This window comes from Cricetulus griseus, chromosome 8, assembly GCF_003668045.3.
Source record: "Cricetulus griseus strain 17A/GY chromosome 8, alternate assembly CriGri-PICRH-1.0, whole genome shotgun sequence".
NCBI lineage: Eukaryota > Metazoa > Chordata > Mammalia > Rodentia > Cricetidae > Cricetulus > Cricetulus griseus.
The window spans coordinates 58,396,129-58,417,419 of record NC_048601.1 but is presented as its reverse complement, the minus strand read 5'-3'; the positions used below and the strand labels follow the sequence as shown (position 1 = coordinate 58,417,419).

The 21,291-nt window shown below is 47.4% G+C and overlaps 1 protein-coding gene across 1 annotated transcript; it reads left to right on the top strand.

Annotated features, from left to right (window-relative positions):
• The first annotated feature begins 236 nt into the window (after nt 1–236).
• On the top strand, nt 237–20,513 carry Mxd1 (MAX dimerization protein 1). Its single transcript, XM_027428604.2, has 6 exons — nt 237–503; nt 806–905; nt 6,450–6,479; nt 16,183–16,297; nt 17,835–17,994; nt 18,392–20,513. Exons 1-6 carry the CDS (start codon nt 431–433, stop codon nt 18,592–18,594), a joined length of 681 nt encoding a protein of 226 aa, XP_027284405.1. The 5' UTR covers nt 237–430; the 3' UTR covers nt 18,595–20,513.
• The last annotated feature ends 778 nt before the right edge of the window (nt 20,514–21,291 follow it).

The window sequence follows — 21,291 nt, the reverse complement described above, 5'->3', positions numbered from 1 at the left end:
TGACCGCAGAGCCCATGGGGGCCCGGCCGTCGGCATCAGCCAATGGGAGGCAGGCAGGAGCACGAGGCGGAGTTGCGAGTCCTGTGGCCAATGGGCTGTAGGGGGCGGAGTCCGGGCCTTGTCAAGCACGGCCAACCAGCGGGAGGAGCGGGCTTCTGGGGCGGGGTCGCGGTCACTTCCCCAATAGCGGCGGTCCGGGGGCGGGCTGTGCCGCGGGCGACCCAATGAGGGACACCGCTGCCGCGGGCCTGTCAAGGGACGGGGCCGGGGGCGGGCGGCGGCGAGTCGGGATAAACACTCGGCGGCCGCTGCTGGGATCCGGGCTCCGTGCCGTCCCAGCGCTGCCCCTTCTGGCTGGCCAGCGCGGCGGCTCCTCGGTGTTCCCGGCCCGCTACCCGCGGGCAAGGAGAGGCGGCCCGCCGGGTGCAGGATGGCGGCAGCCGTCAGGATGAACATCCAGCTGCTGCTGGAGGCGGCCGACTACCTGGAGCGGCGGGAGAGAGGTGCACGGCGGGCTGCGGGCCGGGCGGGCGGCCGCTGGGGTGGTTGGGGCGCGGGCCGGCCGCGAGCGCCAACCCCCGGGCCCGCGCCCCAAAAGCCGAGCGCGGGGGGCGGCGAGCAGCTGGAACCTTCCACACCTGCTCCGAACCGAGGGCGTCCACGCCAGGAAAGAGCAGGCATTGTTCTCAGAATTCCGCCTGCCTGCACCCGGCCGGTGCCCCGGACTCCGACAGACGGACGGACGCGGGGACAGGGTGTCAGATGCTCTGAGCCCATTCATTAACGGGACCCCTCGGTTTTCTAGAAGCTGAACATGGATATGCCTCCATGTTGCCGTACAGTAGTAAGGGCAGAGATGTCTTCAAACGGAGGAACAAGCCCAAGAAAAACAGCACCAGTAGCAGGTAACTGTTCCATGTACCCCTTCTCTGTAGCTAACACTAAGACTGCTGGTTAGTTGACTCTGGGATTCTAGTCCTACAGATACGTTGAGGGTCCGATAATGCACACTTGGTGCTAAAAGCCTTTTCTTTTTAAGTTGAGGAAACTGAAGAGAAAATGTTTTACATTTCATTATGGCCTTTTTAAAAATTAATTCTACTTTTCACTCTCTGAACAAAGCAAAACTCCATGCTCCATGGGAATAGCAGCAGGGTCACTACTTTTGCCTTCTTTACAAGTAACAGAGTTTGCACGTTTCCTTTCATTCAAAATGCACCATGTTATCAGTTGATTTTGCTGGTCATAGTGTAGATTTTATAAACGAGCTGTCTGGCCTGACACAGGTGGTAGAAATTTATATTTAACGTGTAAATTAAATACAGTAGTTTGTCTGATAACCCAGTTGTAACCTCTGTTTCTGATGGCTGAGCAGAGTGATTGAGCTTCTTCGAGAAGGTGCAAGTAACATTAGGATGTCAGCCTTTTCCTGTTAGCCTCACAGATTACCTTCTAGTCCTCAAAAGCTGTGGATTTCACGGCAGTGTTTAGCTAATGACTGGGAACTCACAGCCCCTGATCCACAATGACCTCTCACCTCTGTTACTGTATCTATATCCTCTTCCTTGCCCTTAAAATACTAGTTGGAGCTGGACATGATGGTGCACATCCTTGATCCCAGCACTCAGCAGGCAGAGGCAGGTGGATCTCTGTGAATTGGAAGCCAGCCTTATCTACACTGGGAATTCCAGACCAGCTACATGTGAGACTACATGGCTACACAGTGAGACTCTGTCTCAAAAAAACAAAGACAAAACCCAACTAGTTGGTAGGAGTTCGTGTTACTAGGGCCATTCAATTTAGGCCATGCCTGAAATCATTGACATTTTCGTCAGCAATTTAGAATCCTAATCCCTCCCCTTCATGAATAACTTCCCACAAGCACATAGAGTATCATATAGGGTAACCTCTGTGGCTTAGTACAGACCACTAAACCCTGGGAAGTTCTCACTCACACCTAAAACTCACCCACCTTGTCCTTGGTTCACCCTGTCCATAGACCTTAGTGTTGGAATCACAGACTGGGCCACGCTCCTGACTAAGGCACAGGAGGGGTGGACCTGACCTGGTAATTACCTGGTGGGTTTTCCTTGTCCTCTCATCTAGCATAGCCTGGCGGTGGTAGTCAGTAGCGCTGCACATGAGCACTGCAGCCTTTGAGGAGAATGCTCACACTGACATGAGTCGAACAGTGGCATCAGAAAGGGCTCTGCTGCATTTTGTAACAGTTTCACATAGGACTTCAAAGGCTTGCTGTGTTGCTTGTTGTTGTTGTTTCTGTGCTAGTGTATTCCACGTTTGCCTTTATTAATACCACTCCTAAATTAGGAGGAATTGTCCATCTTGCTAGTCTTAGACTTTAATGCCTTAACACTATTTTTCCTGCTTTATAGGAAGATTGCTGGGGGTATTGAGGAGTGGGTAGTAGAAAGGCATTGTGTAGTGACTTGGTCCCAGAAGGATGATTTTAAAAGTATAGTGAGAACTTGAAATGCTAAGTCAAACACTAGAGTCCTTCTCTTGCCATTAGCCTCCTGGAAAGTGGCCACAGTTCCCGAGGTTTGGAAAAGCTGAAAACCGTTGTGTTAAGAGGCTTGCTTTCTGTCCTTAGAGATAGACTTGTTGTAGCTGTCTATGTGCTTCACTAACAGTGACGGGGTGTCATGCAGTCAGTGTGGAAAGGCTCCCTCAGAGTCCAGGATTAAAGTCTGAGCAGGTAGTTTTATGTAGGCATGGTCTCTTCCATGGCTGTTGGCACATCTCTCACCTGGGGAGTGAGAGCACCATCAGAGAGTAGCTGGTCACCAGAATCAACCTTCTGCCCAGGGCCATATGACCATAAATCTGAAATGCGAGTGCCAGGGAGATACTGCTAATTCACAGAACTCTTTGCCAATAACATTCATGTTCAGGTTGAAATATTATGCTCTTTGTTTGTGGAGTCTGAGGAAATTTGGACAATAAAAAAATGAAAAAACAACCATTATTTCAAACCTCCTGGGAACTGAAAAATGCAATTTGTTTTAAAACTGCTTTTATCAAAAAATTAATAATAATAATAATAATAATAATAATAATAATAATAACAACATTCATAGTGATTGCTAGTTGCTTTGGAATCATCCAGAGAACCAGTGGATTAGAACGACAGGATCTTTCTTTCCTACTGGTTTTTAAAATCACTTAGTTATTATTTAGAATTGAAATTAAGAGCTTTGTTTTTCTTGTTTTTGTTTGCTGTTGTTTTTTAAAGAAAAACATCTCTCGTGGCATCAGTGGTAGAGTGCTTGTCTAGCATGTAAGGCCCTGGGTTCAGTCCCTAGCACTGAAAAAAAAAAAAAAGTAAAGGTAGTCCTGTTGCCCAGGCTAGCCCAGACTCCTGGGTCTGACGTTCTTCCTGCCTCAGCTTCTTAATTGGAACTGCACACACATGCCTCTGCCTGTGGTAAGGTTTTTAGAAGTGCATTTCGTTAACATGAGTAAAACAGGCTCTGCCACTGATGTGAAAGAGGAAGTCCAGGACTTGGTCACTGAACTGTTTTATAAGGAGTGGCTGTGGAGCCAACCTAACACGAGGAGCCTCTCTGACATACTGCATTGGCTGAGTTATCTTTTTATTAGGGGTGCTGTTAAAGGGAAGGATTGACCTTACGGCCGTTCCAGAGTCCTCAGGTCCCCAATGATTGCATGGAACATGGTTTGACACAGACAGTATCCGTGCATTCTCTGGTGCCTTAATTAAAGTCTAGGTGTTCACCCAAGCCAAGCACATTTTGGTTACACCTTTTAGATGGCTGTCCCCCTTTAAAGGGCACCATGTGTTCAACACTCTTAAGTAATCAAGTAAAACCTGTCATTTCTAAAACTTGAGTCAAAAATTGCAAAGAGTTACCCTTCCTGCAGAATTTGTAGATAAAGTTTGTCCTGGGGATTCAGAATGATTTTATGTAGATACAAATCGTCAGTCTGTCTGTCTGTAGCTCTTCAAAGAATATAGAATTTATTGCTAAGAGTACCCCAGGCGCTCTTTCTCCTCCCAACCTTCAGGGACAGGGTGGGGGCACTCCTTCTCTGTAGTTAAACAGGGAAGGCTTAACCAGCTCTAGTCATCCACTTTTATCCATTACCTCTCAGACTTTGAACTTAGAATTCCCAGTTAGAGGTAATACGCCACGTGTTTGAAGCCACGTGTTTGTGGTTCAGGCCAGATTTTTGTTAGCAGAGGGTCCCTGCCAGCCCCTGAGAGACATAAATCAGACTGATGGAGAACCCAGGGAACCAACAGAAAACTGATTTGGAGGTCCTAGAAACAAAACTTTAAATGCCATCATTATTTTCTCATTTGTTTCTCCTCATTAATAGAAATTAATCTTCCAGGGCCTTATTGAAGAAAAATTTGTTTTAATCACATTATTTATTTATTTGTGTGTATGTGTATAGGTGCATGTATGCCATGGTTGGCCTGTGCAGGTCAGAGGACAACTTTCAGAAGTTGGTTCTCTCCCACCACTAGGTGGGTCCTGGCTATCAAACCCAGGTCATCAGGTGTTGTGGCAAGCACCTTTATCTGAGCCTTCTCACCAATCCCTAGAAGAGAAATTTAAATGCTGGACTAGAGATTTCCTGTTTGAAGACAACGAAGACACACTATCCCTGATCTGTGCTGTGAGTGATCTTGGCTGTGGTGCCAATGATGCCATACATGGTTGAGCATTTGCCATGGCTGCCATGAGGCTTTACCTCCTGGGCTCACCACCAGAGCCAGGTCCAGATTCAGTCCATATCCAAAGCTGGACTTCCTCACATTTATGCCTTGTCCTAGAGAAGCTGCATGAGAAAGAATCATGTTGACTCTCATGACCGTGGAACCCTGTCCTGAAGTCCAAGGCAAGGCCTAGTCCTCAACGTCAGCTATAAACACTAATCATGGGTTTCTCATCCAGCATGCCTTTCATCCAAGCCTTGCCAGTCACTTTTATAGTTGCCTCCTCATTGATCCCCACTTGTTTAGTAGATTATCAGCAATTATTTTATTCCTGTTTAACAGAGGGGTTAACCAAGGACGAGATAGTAAAATTGCTACATCTACAGCAGCATGGAGGGCAAAGCTAGCCTTTTTTTTTTTTTTTTTCATTCCAACTCCTGCTTTTACTAGACATTGCCTTCATGTTGAATTTACAAACCCCTGCTTTATCTCACTGCTGTGGGGCTGCAGCCGCTTTCCAGAGGTTGTGTATGAGGCATTTAATTCAGGGAGCTGAATTGGGGATGAGTTATTTTGCCAGTTAAAATTGGGTTTTGTAACCAAACAGCATCGTGTTTTAGTATATGCTGCCCTTAGGAGGTAGGACGGGGGTATGGGGCCACCCCCATGACTTTACAGATAACATAAAGAAGGCTTTGTAGTCTTATGCAACTCCAGGACATACCACACTGTACAACGCATTTTGTAAGTGACCCTCTTCCTCCTTCTAAAGGACTGCATGCCTCTTAATAAGTCACTGGAGTTTCCTGAACTGAATTTATTTAGATTTAAATTTTTGTGCATATGAGTGCTTTGTATGCATGTGTGTCATGTGCATCATGTATGTAGCTAGTATCTACAGAGGTCAAAGAAGAGATCAGATCCCCTGGAGAACTGGAATTACAATTGTGAGCTGCCATGTCGGTGGTAGGAATTGAACCCGACTCCTCTGCAAGAACACTAAATGTTCTTAATCACTGAGCCATCTCTCTAGTCCCTTGGACTGTATTTTAGAGACTTTTAATTGTCTGACTCCCCAAGTAGACTCCTTTAGAAGAACCCAGGGTATCACCCTCATCTACCTTCTCTCTACTACTTTGTAGAAAAAAAGTTAAAATAGGGGTTAAGGAGATAGCTGTATAGGTAATGTGCTTGCTGCTACATGATGAGGCACCCGACATTCACAAACATCTCAGGCTTGGGAGCAGACATCTCTGACCCCAGCACAGTGGGGATGGGAACAGAGCCCTAGGTCTCTGTCCCAGTCTAGCCAAAGTGGAACTCCAGGTTCTTTGAGAGCCCTGTCTCATCAAGTAAGATGGAGAGCAGTACTAAAAAGACACTAACATTAACTGACTTACACCACACACACACACACACACACACACACACACACACACACACACACACACACACAAGTTCAGTTATGTTGGTCTTTAAGAGACTTACTTTTTTGTGTGTGTGTGAAAAAGGGTCTCATCATGTAAGTCTGGTTGTCCTAGAAACTCACAATACAGATCAGTCTAGTCTCGAACTCACAGAGATCCACCTGCCTCTGCCTCCCAAGTGCTGGGATTAAAGGCAGGAGCTACCATGCCCAGCTTGAAGTTGCTCTTTAACACAAAGATAATTGAAGGGGGGAAAGACAAGGATAATTGATATTTTGAAAGACAAAAGTAATCTTATTTTCTTGCTCCTCTTTCAGATCAACTCACAATGAGATGGAGAAGAACAGGTGAGTGGGGGATCTTGAGTCTGATGCATGTGTTACTCATCACGGTTTTGAATCCTCCCACCTCCATGCCCAATGGTGATCCCTGAGTTAGGAGCTCACTCGGGCCCTCTAACCTGTGGTGTGCCTGCATTACCTGGTGGATGAAGAGCTCACTGCCCTTCCCTTCCCCCTCCCCCACCCCGTGCACTCCTGGGAATGAACGCCTTCAGAGGACTCCCACGGGGAGTGAGAGATGCATGAGCTTGGGTATGCTTAATCCTATGCCTTAGTCACACGTACATGAATATGTGCAGTGTGTGTGCACATGCACACATGCCTGTAGTTAACTTGCGAATGGAGAGTCTCAATTCAGGCAGCTGTGCATATGGGAAATGGGGAAGATGATGACTGGAGGTCTGGGCACTGTTTCTTGCTGGAGGGGGCCTGTCCCTCTCTGTGCCTTACCTTGCCCCCAGCCCAGCCTGACTCCTGACGGCTGCTTGCTCCTAACGGAACCTCTAGTCTCAGACTAGTGATGTTGCTTAGTAGTTCTCAGCTGTTGCACTGGCAAAACTTTTAACTATTTTTTAAAAATATGTCAAATGCCTTATATACGCACTCACACACGTGTTTTCTGGGGCAGAGGGCAGCTGTTTATTTCTACTTATTCTGTAAAATAAAATTTTAATGGGAAAAAATTTTAACATCACAAAAAAAGTAAAACAAATGCATTTTCTGTGTGTCCACCCAGCCTCCAGGTCCCTACACTTAAAACCTCCCTTCTCCATGAGGTACTTAAAGCAAATTTCCCTTTTTTGTTTAGTTGGTTTTGTTTGTTTTGTTTTTCAAGACAGGGTTTCTCTGTATAGCCCTGGCTGTCCTGGAACTTGTTCTGTAGACCAGGCTAGCCAAGAACTCAGAGATCCATTTGCCTCTGCCTCCCGGGTGCAGGGATTAAAAACCACCCCACCCAGCATTAAAGACTTATTTAAAAAAAAAAAAAAAGGTAAACATAACCACAGGCCTCTACTATACTGAGAAACAATACTAATTCTTTGAAGAGCTTTATACAAACAGGCAATGCCAGCCCTCATGTAGTGAATCAGATTTAATTGCTTTGGGCTGGGGCTCTGCACCAGACTTATTCAAAAGTCCCCCAGGTAACTCGCACGTGGAACAACCAAGCATCCATCCACTTGAAATGCAGGCTACCCACCCAAGTGGAAAGGCCTCTCATGACTGTGTGAACAGGGAGATCTGCTCTGATGATGGCCCTATTTCCGGCAAACCCTTTTAGGGGACCCACACTCTGAAAGTCAGGCCAGAATTGTGTTTAAGTTTCACCCAGGAAAAGACAGACCAGACCCTTACGAGACAGGCAGGAGCTGGGAAGGAAACCAAACCATCAGCTCTGTTCCCTTGCAGGGTTTCGAGTGTGACGGTGTGTGGGCCTCCCCACTGATCATGGCTCCCTGGCTGTGCTCTAAGTCTGAGTGCTTTGAGGGTTCCCTCATCGGGGGCTATAAACTCAGGATTGTCTTCGGGTAGAAGGTGGTAGCTGTGGCCTCCCTTTCCTTAGAGATTCTCTAATGTCTGCATCTGTAGAATCTAGGTAAAACAGGCTGTCTCTGCCTCCAGTTACCCTCCTTTGAGACCTTTTGTGTAGACATTTATTTGTATTATCCAGTTTCTGCCCTTTGGGCCAGGGCTAAATAGCGGAGTGCATGCCTGGCATGCACAGCCTTGGGTTCCATCCCAGAACTGCAAAGGAAAAACAGATTGCAGCCCAGGCCTTCCCGGATTCTATGCCTTTTTCCTCTGTGAGAGCATTATACAACGTCAGTGTGTGTGTGTGTGTGTGTGGGGGGGGGTCTGTGTGTGTGGGGTCTGTGTCTGTGTGTGTCTGTGTCTGTGTCTGTGTCTGTGTCTGTGGGTCTGTGTCTGTGGGTCTGTGTCTGTGGGTCTGTGTCTGTGTCTGTGGGTCTGTGTCTGTGGGTCTGTGTCTGTGGGTCTGTGTCTGTGTCTGTGGGTCTGTGTCTGTGTCTGTGTCTGTGGGTCTGTGTCTGTGGGTCTGTGTCTGTGTCTGTGTCTGTGTCTGTGTCTGTGTCTGTGTCTGTGTCTGTGATTTGAAGTCAGCACTGGCTGCATAGACCTCAGATTGCTTCCCTGTGCCCTTCAGCTTGTGCTTGTCGTTTCCACTCTCCTGCTTCCTGTTCCTTTTGGAATTGAGTCTTCCAGTGTCATAATAAGTCTTTGCCTGCTTTAGAGTATGTGGTCTGGAAGGGAAGGAAATAAGACTTCCATCACTTAATTTAGCCAAACCTTGTTTACTGCAACCCAGGGGAAGAGGTTACAGTTTTCTTACCCTTTTCCCTCTCCCTTGTTAGTGTGCATGGCTTAAGAAATTCTTCTTCTTTTTTTTTTTTTTTTTTTTTTTGGCTTAAATTCTTGAGTTTGGGTCTACAGCTACTTTTATGGCCACCTGGCTTTCATAGCTGACTCTTAAGAAAACCTCCCTCTTGGCTCCTAGTATGCTTGAGCCTCTTTCCCCACCCCCTTTTTTTGAGAGGGGTCACACACATCCCAGGGTGGCTTTGTATTTACTGTGTAGCCAAGGATGACCTTGAACTTCTGATTCTCCCGCTGGAGTGCTGGGATTACAGGAGTACGGTGCCACACCCAATTTATGCTGTGCTGGGCTAGAGCCCAGCAATCACCTCCTAACAGGGTTACACTCCCCAATCCACGTAGGTAGGTGTAGGGGTGTGTGTGTGTGTGTGTGTGTGTGTGTGTGTGTGTGTGTGTATAAAGATGGTGCAGTGGTCAAGATCACTGGCTCTCTTGCAGAGTACTGGGATTCCATTCCCAGCACATACAGGCTGCTCACAGCTGTCTGTAACTCCAGTTTCAGGGGATCTGACATCCTTGGTTACCAAACACACATCAGTACTTGTACATACACACACATTATTATATATATATATATTATATATATATATAATATATATATATATATATCACATAAAAAGATGGTGAGGGCTCTTGATCCCCCACACACTTTGGTATTGTAGAGTTGGATACACGTGGGTTTCCGTGGCCCCTTAGACATTCAGAACAAGCCTTACCCCAGGTTGGGGCTCAACAGTTAAATACCTGGCATCCATAAGAAGAAAGAAAGATGTGTTGAATGGTGACAGTGTTTGTTGAGTGCCTACAGTTTCACAGGATAAAGGGTGTGCATGAAAGACACATCTGTCATGTAACCGTCTAGTTTATCATTTACTATCAGGAAACCAGTGTTCACTGATGGCTCTTGCCCTGTATATACTTAACTCCTGCTTCCCTCCAAGGTTTTTTGCTGTTGTTTGGTTTTATAGACTTATTTATTTTAGTTTATGTGTTTGGGTATTTTACCCATGAGTATGTATGTGCATCATGTGTATGCCTGGTGCCCACAGCATTCACAAAAGGCTGTTAGATCCCCTGGAACTGCGTTATGGACGCTTGTGCTGAGCTACTGTGTGAGTGCTGGGAACCAAATCCGGGTCCTTTTAGAAGAGCAGCCAGTGCTCTTAACCATTGAGCCTTCTCTCCAGCCTCCATGGCCATGGTTTTTATGACAAATTTCTTCCCTTTTTTGAGACAGGGCTTCACTACTGTAGCCCAGGCAGGCCTCATCCAGGATGGTCTCAGATTTGCTGTGGTTGACCAGGCAGGCCTCAGGTTTGCAATGAATAACCATGTGCCCAAGATGACCTTGAAGTTGGGGGGTCTTCCTTCCTCAGCCTTCATGTATTGGAATTGTGGTAGCCTGTTACAGAGCCCAGTTCCAATTTTTTTTTAATCAGTCCTCCAATCCCTCATCTCCCAAATTGTTAGGATTTCAAAAGTTGAAACTGCATAATTCCAATATAATTAGCCTTTAAGAGTATATGCTAAGCCAGGTGGTGGTGGCTCAGGCCTTTAATCCCCACACAGGAGGCAGAGACAGGTGGATCTCTAAGTTTGAGACCAGTTCTAGGACAGCCAGGGTTTCACAGAGAAACCATCTCAAAAACAAAATAAAACAAAAACAAAAGAGTATATGCTGCTAAATCTTTCCATCCAGGACTCGATGTGTTTCTTAATTTACTCAGACCTCTTTTCTGTGTCTAAGCAAAGCTTTGTAGCATTTCCCCATAAATCTTACACATTTCTTGAAAAAAAAAGTAGGGGGTTGTGTAATTTTGGGTGCTGTAGGTTCCTGTGGCTAACAGGTTGGTGATCTTCAGAACACAGGAATCCTTCCCTTCTCTCATTGCATGCCGTGTGTGGGTTCTGCTGTCTCTTGTCTGGGAACTGCCCTGGTGTAAGTGTCTTTCAGGAAGCCCTGTGGTGATGGGGCTGCTAACACACCAGCCGTAGTGACGGGATCAGGAGTCAGTGCCACAGCAGGGGCTGCCCAGAAGAAAGCTCTGGCTTCTCCTTCAATAGCAGACACCCATGTTTTCTGGGATGATACAGGTGGTGGGCTTTACCAGGGTTAGGGTCATCTAACCCTGTGACTAAAGATTTATGTGTGTGCTCTGTGAGGATTAGCATCCTTGATCTGTGCTATGATCTTTATTTGCCCAATAGAATTTTAGTGATGCCTAGCCTGGCATGAGAGACCATTCCAGTAGTTTTTCTGGAGACTGTTCTGATAATTGTAGGTCTCTAGAACTGTTTCCCTAGGTTTCTGACTTTTCAAATGGCCATATTCTTTATATCAAAAGGGTCAGACATGGTGTATGCTGGACTTGGGCATGGTGTACACTGGACCTGGGTGTGGTGTGCACTGGACCTGGGTGTGGTGTGCATCGTGCCTCTCTCACTGCTTCTGCACACCCTTGACCACATTCAGATTTTATTCTAAGATATCATAATCAGTTCTTGACTTGGCACATGGAGTGGAGACAGTCAGAGGTTATCCATCCACTACAGGGATCAGTGTCCAGATGCAGTCTGTGCTGACAGCATGCCACTAGAACCTTCTCTCCAGTGCTTTCCTCTGGTGCCATCTGCCTTTGGAGGCTGGAAGAAGAGGCCTGTGTTGTCTGCTTCTCCAACTTCCAGCCCCCTGTCTGGGGCTCTGACTTTATTGCCAGAATTAACAGTCACAGGGTGAGACAGAGCTAGCAGGTACTCACTGGAATATATTTTATATTAAAATCAAACCCTGGGAAGGAAATCGTAAGGCGGCACAGCTGCATAGTTCCCAGGTTAGTAAAGAGACAGTCCACGTCTTCTCCTGAGCTGCGGTCCTCTTGTTTCTGCACTTCACTGGGTGTGTTGCTGCCTTCGTATTTCTACAAAGATTTACCAGCAGGGTGATAAGAATTCTTCCAGGGCTTGAGCCACATGAGTGATGCACCACTACAGCAGTTGATGAAGACATCGCTGTAGAAGAAAAGGAGGAAAATACAGCTTCCCTTAATCATGACTTGTAATCTTCACCCAAGAGTTCCATTTAGTTCAGCAAGGCTTTGTTCTCAACACAATCAGTTGAGACCCCTACTCACTTTCAAGAAGGCTTTAATTCCGTAGTAAGAGTTGGTTCTTCTGACTCCATACAGTACAGCTTGTGCACATCTGGTGACCCTGAAGGGCTCTGTGCTATTGTCTGTGCACACACCGGGGTGGGAACCAAGCACCGAAGGCCCACCTCTCCTTTTTGGACAGGCACCTTCTAATGAAAAACCAGCACTAAGTAAGGGCAAGTGCATCGTACTCTGGGGAATTCCTGTCAGCACCGACAGGCACAATATGATCTCTGGGGTCCAGTGCTTGATGAGAAGCAGAAATCTTGACATCTTTTTGTCTTAGTAGTGAGCTGGTCACATAGAAAGTTCAGTGTGAGTTAGTGAGAGTGAATGTGACCCAGTTAGAGGAAAGCAGATTATCACAGACCACATGTGGGGCGTTCTGGGGGGCTTGTGGGTGAGGAAGAGGACAAAGGGAGCCTATTCAGACACTTTTTGAATGGCTCAGAGGCAGGGACTTGCACTTTTCCAGCATTGCCCCAGTGCCCAGGAAGCTCCTGAGAAACTCTTTAAGGAATAAAGGGTGAAGGAGCCAAGCAGAGGCTACCTTGAACCTGGTTAGGTGTCTGTCCCTTGACCAGCAAGTGCTCAACATGCTGTAGGGCTCATACTTAAAAGTTAGTCTCCACAAAAGAGATACTGACACTCAACCAGAAGCTTGACAGCTCCTAAATCAGGGCGCTCAGGGCGGACACTGGAGGCTGCCGCTCCTGTCTGCACTGTTAGTCTTCACACTGAGTCTGTTCCTCGGTATTCAAGGTACCAGCCTGGGAGACACCACTAGCTCTGGGGCATTTCTCTTTCACATGACTGTTTGGTTTTCCATCCTTCAAGACTGAGCAAAACTACCAGCACTGTGCAGCCTGTGTGTTTTACACTTAGATCTTCAGTCTGTTGGGGTTTGTTTTGCTGGTGACCTGCTCACTCCCAGGCTAGATTGTGCACACTCATTCCAGGGTCTGCAGCACTGTGCCCTTGTTGACTAAATTCAGTTCTTTTTTCTTGAGAGTCTGTTCTGCTGGCTTGCTGTGTGTCTGTAATGCCAATGCTGCTTTTAGTCATCACAGCTTTCCAACGGTTCAGTATCTATCTGTGCAGCGCATTCCTCCTCATTCTTTTTCCAAAATGCAGGCAGACTCACACACGTATTCTTCTGGGTGAAGTTTAGGCTAATTTTCCAGCATTAAATGAAAATGGTTGGGATTTTGTTTTTTGTGGACTTGGATTAAATTTGAGGAATGCTGCCATTTTTGCTTTGAGGGGTCATCGCCAGGAATGTGTGGATTTTTCCATTCACTCAGATTTTCCTGTCCTTCAGCAATATTTGATAGTTTTCTTCCCATTAATCCTCCCCAAATTATTTTAACTTCACTCCTAACTGTGGTACCTTTCCCATGCTATGGGAGGGGTTTTAAGCTCTCCAGGTGTCCCACATGGTTCTCCAGCAAGGTCTTGCTTTGCGATGATCTTTGGAATAGGTGTGGAGGGAGAAAACCAGAGCCTGCAGTCTGGAAAGTGAGGTACATGCCTCCCTCCTGACTGGACCTGCTGCTGGATGACACACAGGACCTCAGAGGGACCTCCTGTTACACTCATAGCTTATAAACACTTTGTTGATCCTTGCAGTAAGCGATGCCTGTATTTCCACTGCAGGGTTAGCTTGCTTACTAGCTATTCCAAGGACAGAAGATGTCCATTTTCTTTTGAGTGTTTTATCACTCGGCCCCTGCCTGGTGAGGCCCCTGAGCTTGCTGGTGGTTGGTTGGGAGGAACACTGCAGCACCCTGCTTGTCCATATTTGCTCAAGGCAGTTACCCTTGTGTAGAAGAGCTAGGCTTGGAAGAGTAACGCCAGCTGAGGCAGTATACAACATATCAGGCCCTATCCTCTCTAGAGAGCCTCTGTGGCCCTCTAGGGTAGGACTCTGTCACACATTCTGCAGCTGAGGAGCTAGAGGCCTCGGAGTTAGGTGGCCTGTTCAAAGTCACATGGGGAGTAAGTGGCAAAGCAACCTCTGCTCTGCACCACTACAGTAATGTTAGCTTGTGTAGCCGTTGACTGATGTAGAATGGTGAAAGTACTAAATATAGGGCCTGGGGTACTTGCCAACCGAGAGGGTTGTGGTTGACCTGTGTGGTGGACTGCTAGTTACAGCCACTCCTGACTGTAAGCACCGCCATTGCAGTGCAGTGCATTGCAGGTGAAAGCATGGCTTCTCATGCTTCTGTAGACCAAGCCTTTTGTCTACCCATGCCGATTATAGCACTCCTCCTAAAGAGCCAGAAGGAGGCTGTCCAAGGTCATTACTTAGGGTCAAGGCAGTGTGGCTCTGCTAACAACAGGCTTGGGGTGGGGATGGGGGTGGGGGTGGGGGCTGGAGAAGCAGTGTTTGGCACCACCTTCCCCTGCCAGGACAGGAACTAAGACCACTCTTGGTAATAGAAGACCATCTAATGGGGCAGTAAGATGACCCAGGGGGACAGTGACAGATATGTACACTGCCAGTCTGTGTCTGTGTGTAACCACATCACAGGAGGACAGTGTGACAGGCTTGTCCCCTACAGGCTTTGCAGGCTGGTAAGCAACTGTATATAATTAGTCTGAAGGCTTTAGAGGGAGAGGCAAATTAGTGCAAGCAAGACATGTCACTCTATTGTTACTAGTGCAAGCAAGTCACTAGTGTCTTGTTTTTCATAGTTTCTTTTTAGAGTTTTTAAAATTATGTTCCAGTCTGGGTGGTGGTGGTACACACCTTTAATTCCAGCACTCGGGAGGCAGAGGCAGGTGAATCTCTGAGTTCAGTGCCAGCCTGGTCTACAGAGTGAGTTCGTGTGCCTGTGTGTGTGGATATATGCCTGTGAGTGCAGGTGCCTATGGAAACTGGAGGCATCAGATCTTCCACTGGTTATGAGTTGCCCAGCGTGGGTGCTGAGAACCAAACCCATGTCCTCTGGAAGAGCAGCAGTGCCCTTAATCATTAAACTATCTCCAGCCCTCATGGTGTTTCTTTAGTATTAATTTTCTAGTGTGTGAATAAATGTTTCACCATGGTATTTTCATACATGTGCCAATGCCAATCTTACCTCTGCTCACACAGTACTTCTGATGGCACAATCTGTGTCAGAGTATATCCACCACCAGGATGGTACACACAGCTTCTGTGCCCCCACAGCTAGCATCCAGGCCTTTCCATCAGTCAGCTACATGTGCTCCTTGAGGCCCTCAGCACACCATGATCCAGCTGGGGCAAGGGACTCCGAATGAGGTCCAAGCCTCATTTCCCAGTGCTGCCCCAGGAGGCACTGCCCTGTTCCCCAGCAGCTGGAAACACTCTGTCTAGCTGGCTGTGTGTGGGAATGGGCATTACCCAGGCCCAAGCTCTGTGTAGATGTGATGAGTTGGACTCTGTCTTCAAGAAGCTTAAAGTCCACTGAAACAGCTGACGCAGTCATCGGTGTGCATAGTGTCAGTGAGTAAGCCTCAGCTAGGCTTCCCAAGGAGTCTGAGTGAAAGGTTGAGAGACAGACACCAAACCACATGGAGAAGCCCAGAACTGAGGATTCCCTGTGAGCTAGGATGGCTCAGGAAGGCACAAACACCTGAAAGTTGGCCATTTCTCATATTCATGGAATCTGTTCCATTTTAGAGTGAAGTCCAAACCAAGGTTTCAGTGGACTGTAAACATCCAAAGTTGTGGGCCCTGCTATGCTTCTGGTCATTCTGTGACACAGGATCTGTGTGTGGTTGTGGTTCTTCCACGTTAGCCTTTGTCCAGTACACTTGAGATGGAGGGATAGTGTGTCTCACATCTGTCAGCATTTCCTGTGATACACTTGTCCCATATGTGGAAAAAATTCTATGTGCAAACAGTGATTACTTAGGAGGAAAAACACAAGCTGAGGATTTTCCCCTGGGCATGTCGTCTTCTGATTCAGGAGAAGCTGATGAAAGTGCCTGATACAAGCAGCTTTTGTGCTCCACTCCCCAGAATTGCATCTGGAATCTGCCTAGAAGCACTGCTTTCCAAGGCTTCCCACTGGGTTTCAGTGCAGGTGCCTGACCTCACACAGTATTGCTGGCACCAGCCTTTGCTGGGTCTGGCAGTCATACACTTCAGAACCTATGTAGAAGTCTCAAGTGCTGCTATGGTTCTGTTTTCACAGGCGTGCTCATCTCCGCCTGTGTCTAGAGAAGTTGAAGGGGTTGGTGCCGCTGGGCCCTGAGTCAAGCCGACACACCACACTGAGTTTGCTGAAAAAAGCCAAATTGCTCATAAAGGTAGGTGACTTGCCCTGCTGGGAGGAACAAACAAGGGTGTATTTCTAGTATGGTCTCTGGGCTCCTCCCACCTCACCTGTCTCCCCATCATCTAAAACCCAGTTAGAAGGTCCAGTCAGAAATTCATGGGCTGGAGAGATGGCTCAGGGGTTAAGAGCACTGACTGCTCTTCCAGAGGTCCTGAGTTCAATTCCCAGCAACCACATGGTGGCTCACAACCATCTGTAATGTGATCTGGTGCCCTCTTCTGGCATGCACTGTATACATGATAAATAAATAAATCTTTTAAAAAAAAAAAGAATTAAAAGAAATAGATTAAAAAAAAAAGAAAAGAAATTCAGGCCCTGGCGCCTCAAGCCACTGGTATCCCCACCATGACCGAGACCACAGTGTTTGACAGCCTGACCTGTGCCCATTTGCACCTACCACTATCAACTGAAAGAGACCCCACAGTCTCCTACATGCTCTGTACCCCCCCACACACACACCTGCTGCACCCTAAGAAGCAAACCTGCTGTAGTTCATCTGCACTCATTATTCTAAATGCCTCAGGGACTCTGGTTGAGCTGTCACCAGGTCTCTCCTGCCTCTGCAGCAGCCCACTGCAGTCCTGTCTGTTCCTTGTCTTGTCATGTTCTGGGACCAGGGCCATCGTACTTGCCCTTCCCTTTGCTGACCCTTTCTTGTCACAGGGCCCCTGACTCACTGACTGGCATGGTGCACATTTGTCAGTGTCCTGTGTGGTGGCTGGATGTCTCCAGAATTATCCTGTAGCTCCACGAGGGAACCTAGGAACCTCATGACAAGTCTGTCTGTGCTGACTCTCTGTGCACTACTGAGCCACAGCCAGTATCACCATTTAGCCATAGCTTGCTTAGACAAATACCAGTTTATTAACCGTTAGCAGCCTGCATACAAGACAGCTCTGAGAGAGAGCTTCAGTTGGAAGCAAAACAGCTACAATTACACACTCTTCATTAATTAACTGCAAATGTGAGGAGCTTGGGACAGATTTGTAAGAATAAGTCATCTGTGGAATTGCGCTTCCAGAAGCTTCTGTTGGACAATTCGGAGTCAGGACTTTAAAAGGGCTCTCATTTCCGCTAGCATCAGAAGTTAATTGGGGTTTGCCATGACATGAGAATTTGCTTTGTCATTGGGACTATGCTGGGATAAACGTCTTTTTAAATAGAAGTGTTTCATAGCTCACATGCTGTGTGGCTTTCCAGTTCTGAGAGGTGTTCAGAGGGTTGCTGTAGATATGGAGACCAAGTCAGGGTCTGTAGTATTTTGGGTTACCAAGGTTAAGGGCTGTAAGATTCAAACTGTCGAACTGTCCCTGTGTCTGTGTGACAGGCCAGCCCCACAGTACATGCAGAAGTTAAACAAAGCCCACAGTAACTGGCCAGCCAACTCCAAGTCTAGAAGAACAGCTTGACGAGAGACATGCCACCTGTCTCCTGGTAGAGCAGGTATAGGTTCTTTACTGATGTACAACACACGCCATGGACTTCAACAACCACTCTTTGACTTGCAGAAACTTGAAGATTGTGACAGAAAAGCTGTCAACCAAATAGACCAGCTTCAGCGGGAACAGCGGTACCTGAAGCGGCAGCTGGAGAAGCTGGGTGCTGAGAGGCCTCGGATGGACAGCGTGGGCTCTGTGGTGTCCTCAGAGCACTCTGACTCAGACAGGGGTGAGTTACACCTGCTAACGGGGCTTCAGGCAACAGAGCTAATCACAGAGCAGATAAGACAGGGCTCATAGGGGCTGTCAAGGTGGTTCAGTGGGTAAAGGTACCTGTCACTAAGCCTGAGTTTGATCCCTGGGACTAATGGTAGAAGGAGAGAACCAACTCCTGAAAGTTGTTCTCTAACCTCTGCTTGTGCACACACATGCACACACTAAATAAAAATGCAATAAAAATTATAAAAAAAAAAAAGACAGGGCTCAGGCCTTCAGGAGCCGAGCAACAGGACCCGTGTAGCCCCCTCTGCAAGAGGTAGATAGCCATGCCCAAGAAGGAATGTGGGAAACTCAGGTGTACCAAGAGCTCTACAGCAGATCTCACCCATGTGTCTCATCCCCTGCAGAAGAGCTGGATGTGGACGTGGACGGGGATGTAGACGTTGAGAGCACAGACTACCTCACAGGCGAGCTGGGCTGGAGCAGCAGTGTGAGTGACTCTGATGAGCGAGGCAGCATGCAGAGCCTGGGCAGTGACGAGGGCTACTCCAGTGCCAGCGTCAAGAGAGCCAAGCTCCAGGACGGGCACAAGACAGGTCTTGGGCTATAGGAGAGAGCCCAAGGGTCCTCTCCACCACACCTGGTTAGGTAGTGTACCAGACCTGCCCAGACGCCCTTGCACGCAAACCTCACGTACCACCTTGACCAAAATCAGCTCTGTCCATTCTGCAGAAAGCACATAGGCTGCGGTTCTGAGTGCGGTCAATAGCTTCTCTGTCCATCCATGTCGACGCTGAGAGACCGTACATTCCAGTCAACCGGAAGCACCCAAGAATCCTAGCCCTAAGCAAGTGTCACCTCTCAGCAGCCCCCTGTGCGCCGTCCTCCTGCAGCTGGCAAGGTCTTTCTTAGTTTTCCGGCTCATGATGGTACTTGCCCAAGAGAGAAGTTCAAGCTTTGTCTGGCACATAAGAAACCGAAGCAAACAAACTTCTCAAAGGGAACTCAATTTCAGAAACCCCAAAGGAAGCTTTGAAAGCAAAACTGAAGAGCACTGAGAAGCCAGGAATACCTCCAGCAAGCCCTGCTGCGGCCCAGCCGCAATGCCACAGTGTCCCCGCTTAAGAGCGGGGACTTGGCAGCTCAGGAGAGCAGCGTGCCCCCTGCGTGCTGTTCTGGGGGCCTGGCTGTGTGCTGTGTCTCAAGGCACCCCCACGCCCCGAGTTTGTTGATGCTACTTGTCTCTGGAACATTGTCCTACCTCAGAGATAGATGAGAGCCCATTGCCCACATAACAAAAGTGATTATGCTTCTTTGTCCCCACGGTCCCACTCCAACCTGTTTTCCTGTTGGACTCCCAGCAATAACTGAGTTTTGGCACTGGCTGAGCTAGTAGCCACTGTCTCTGAGAGAAAGAGGCCACATTTATTCTCTGTGGCAAGTAAACAGGAGGGTTCCCCTGCCACCAAAACCCTCCTGTTGAGTTATTTTTGAACACATCTGGAAGCTTCCTTCTGGAGACTTCTGGGTTGATGGCTTAAAAGGATGATTTTTTTTCCCTTGTGGCATTTTTATTTAAGCTAAACCAGAGCACATGTGTATGTACATAAGACACACAAAACCTATAAATACTATTTATTCATTTTATATAAACTAATGTAATGGAATATAAATTCTTATGACTGCTTTTATAGATGTTCTAGAAACTTTGTATGTAGCTGTCTACAAAATTAGTTTATTCCCCTGACTATTTTTGCATTTGTATTTTGAGGTCTGGGTGTTTTCAGCCTCTGATGAATCTTTTTCATTGAATCTGAACCATTTGTAAAATCTGCCCTGCTCAGAGCCGAGCCTGTGTCATGGAGTAGTGGAACATTCCTGAGATCCTCAGGTGCCACCTAAAGGCTCCGTGGCCAACTTGGCAGCAGGTGGCTACAGTCACGTAGCTCTCCTCAGATGCAAACAGACCCTGGCAGAGAGAGCAGTCCTGACCACACAAGGCCACTCCCTGGTCTGTGGAAGTCATGGGCTCCTTAATGATCCCGAAGCCCTGTTTTTGCCTCCCGCCCCCTTGTTGGAGTGTTACCCCAATACCAGCTGAAAATTAGCCCAAAAACACAGCTTGGATCCATTTGCATTTGTAAAGCCCCTTCCCCAATCTGAGCAGAGGTTCAAGGAGCTGGCCAGGTCTGTCCTTTGTCAAGAAGATACAGCTGTGCCTTGAGGGTCCCCTTCAGTCCCCACCAGACAGACCCTGAGGGCATCGTGTCTGCTCACTGCATCCAAGACTTCAGAAAGTCAAGACTACGGGAGAAGTTGTGGGCTGCACAGGGTGGGTGGGGAAGAAAACTGTGCACTTGTTTCTTTCCCTTAGAAGGCGTCTGAGAGATGCCTTTACTTTCTGTGTTTAATTGTTTCACCTTTGAGTTAAACTGCTTTTTTTTCTTTTCTTTATTTTTTTATTTTTTATCTTTTGGTTGAAATATGAAGTGTACTGTCCCAACATAAAGCAGTAATTATTTGACCTTTGCCCTGTTCGTCTGTCTGGTCCTTGCATCTATGTGTGGCAGATCTCTGTATTTTTAAAGCACTTGTGACAGGCTAACTGCCAAGGTCAGGCCTGGCTTCGGAAGTTTGAGACAGACAGAGCCAGTATAATAGGCAGGCTTTTTTCTGACCAAAACTGTAGCTTTGGGGGGACCTGCAAGTTCAGCCTAGGGCAGCTAATTCCCACCCCAGTCTCTCCTTCACTGATCACCAGCATGTCAGCCAAGAGCTAGTCTTGAGGGTGGCTTTTGTTTTCTTAAAGCCTTTCTATTAAGGTTGATTGGGGGCGAGGGGCAAATGGTGTGAATCTCAGCCATTAAGACTTTGACATTGTACATGAACAGAAATGTGTCAATGAAAGCACTTGCATATTTTTATGTGAAAGTTCCTTTTGAAACTAAAATCCAAGCTGCACTCACTGACACTGTCAGGATGCAAGTGGGAAAACGGGCTTGCCACCAACTTAATTTCATGCTACAAAGAAGCATTTGCATTGGCCTGGAAAGCACAGGACTGGTTTGGGGTACACATCCAGCATCCAGCATGTTTTGATTTGAGTTTTCTTTCGCTGACCAGGTATCTCAAATTGAAGGCCAGCTGCCTCTGTCCTTGAGACCTGCTGCTGCCTTAGCAAGGCCAACAGGGTCTCAGCAGGACCTAGATTCTCCCTCTTGACCCATGGCTGGAATAACTCTAGCAGGGACAGTGAGTTGGGCAGGCCCAACCTTGTAGTGGCTGCTGGAGTACTCTTATTGGTTGG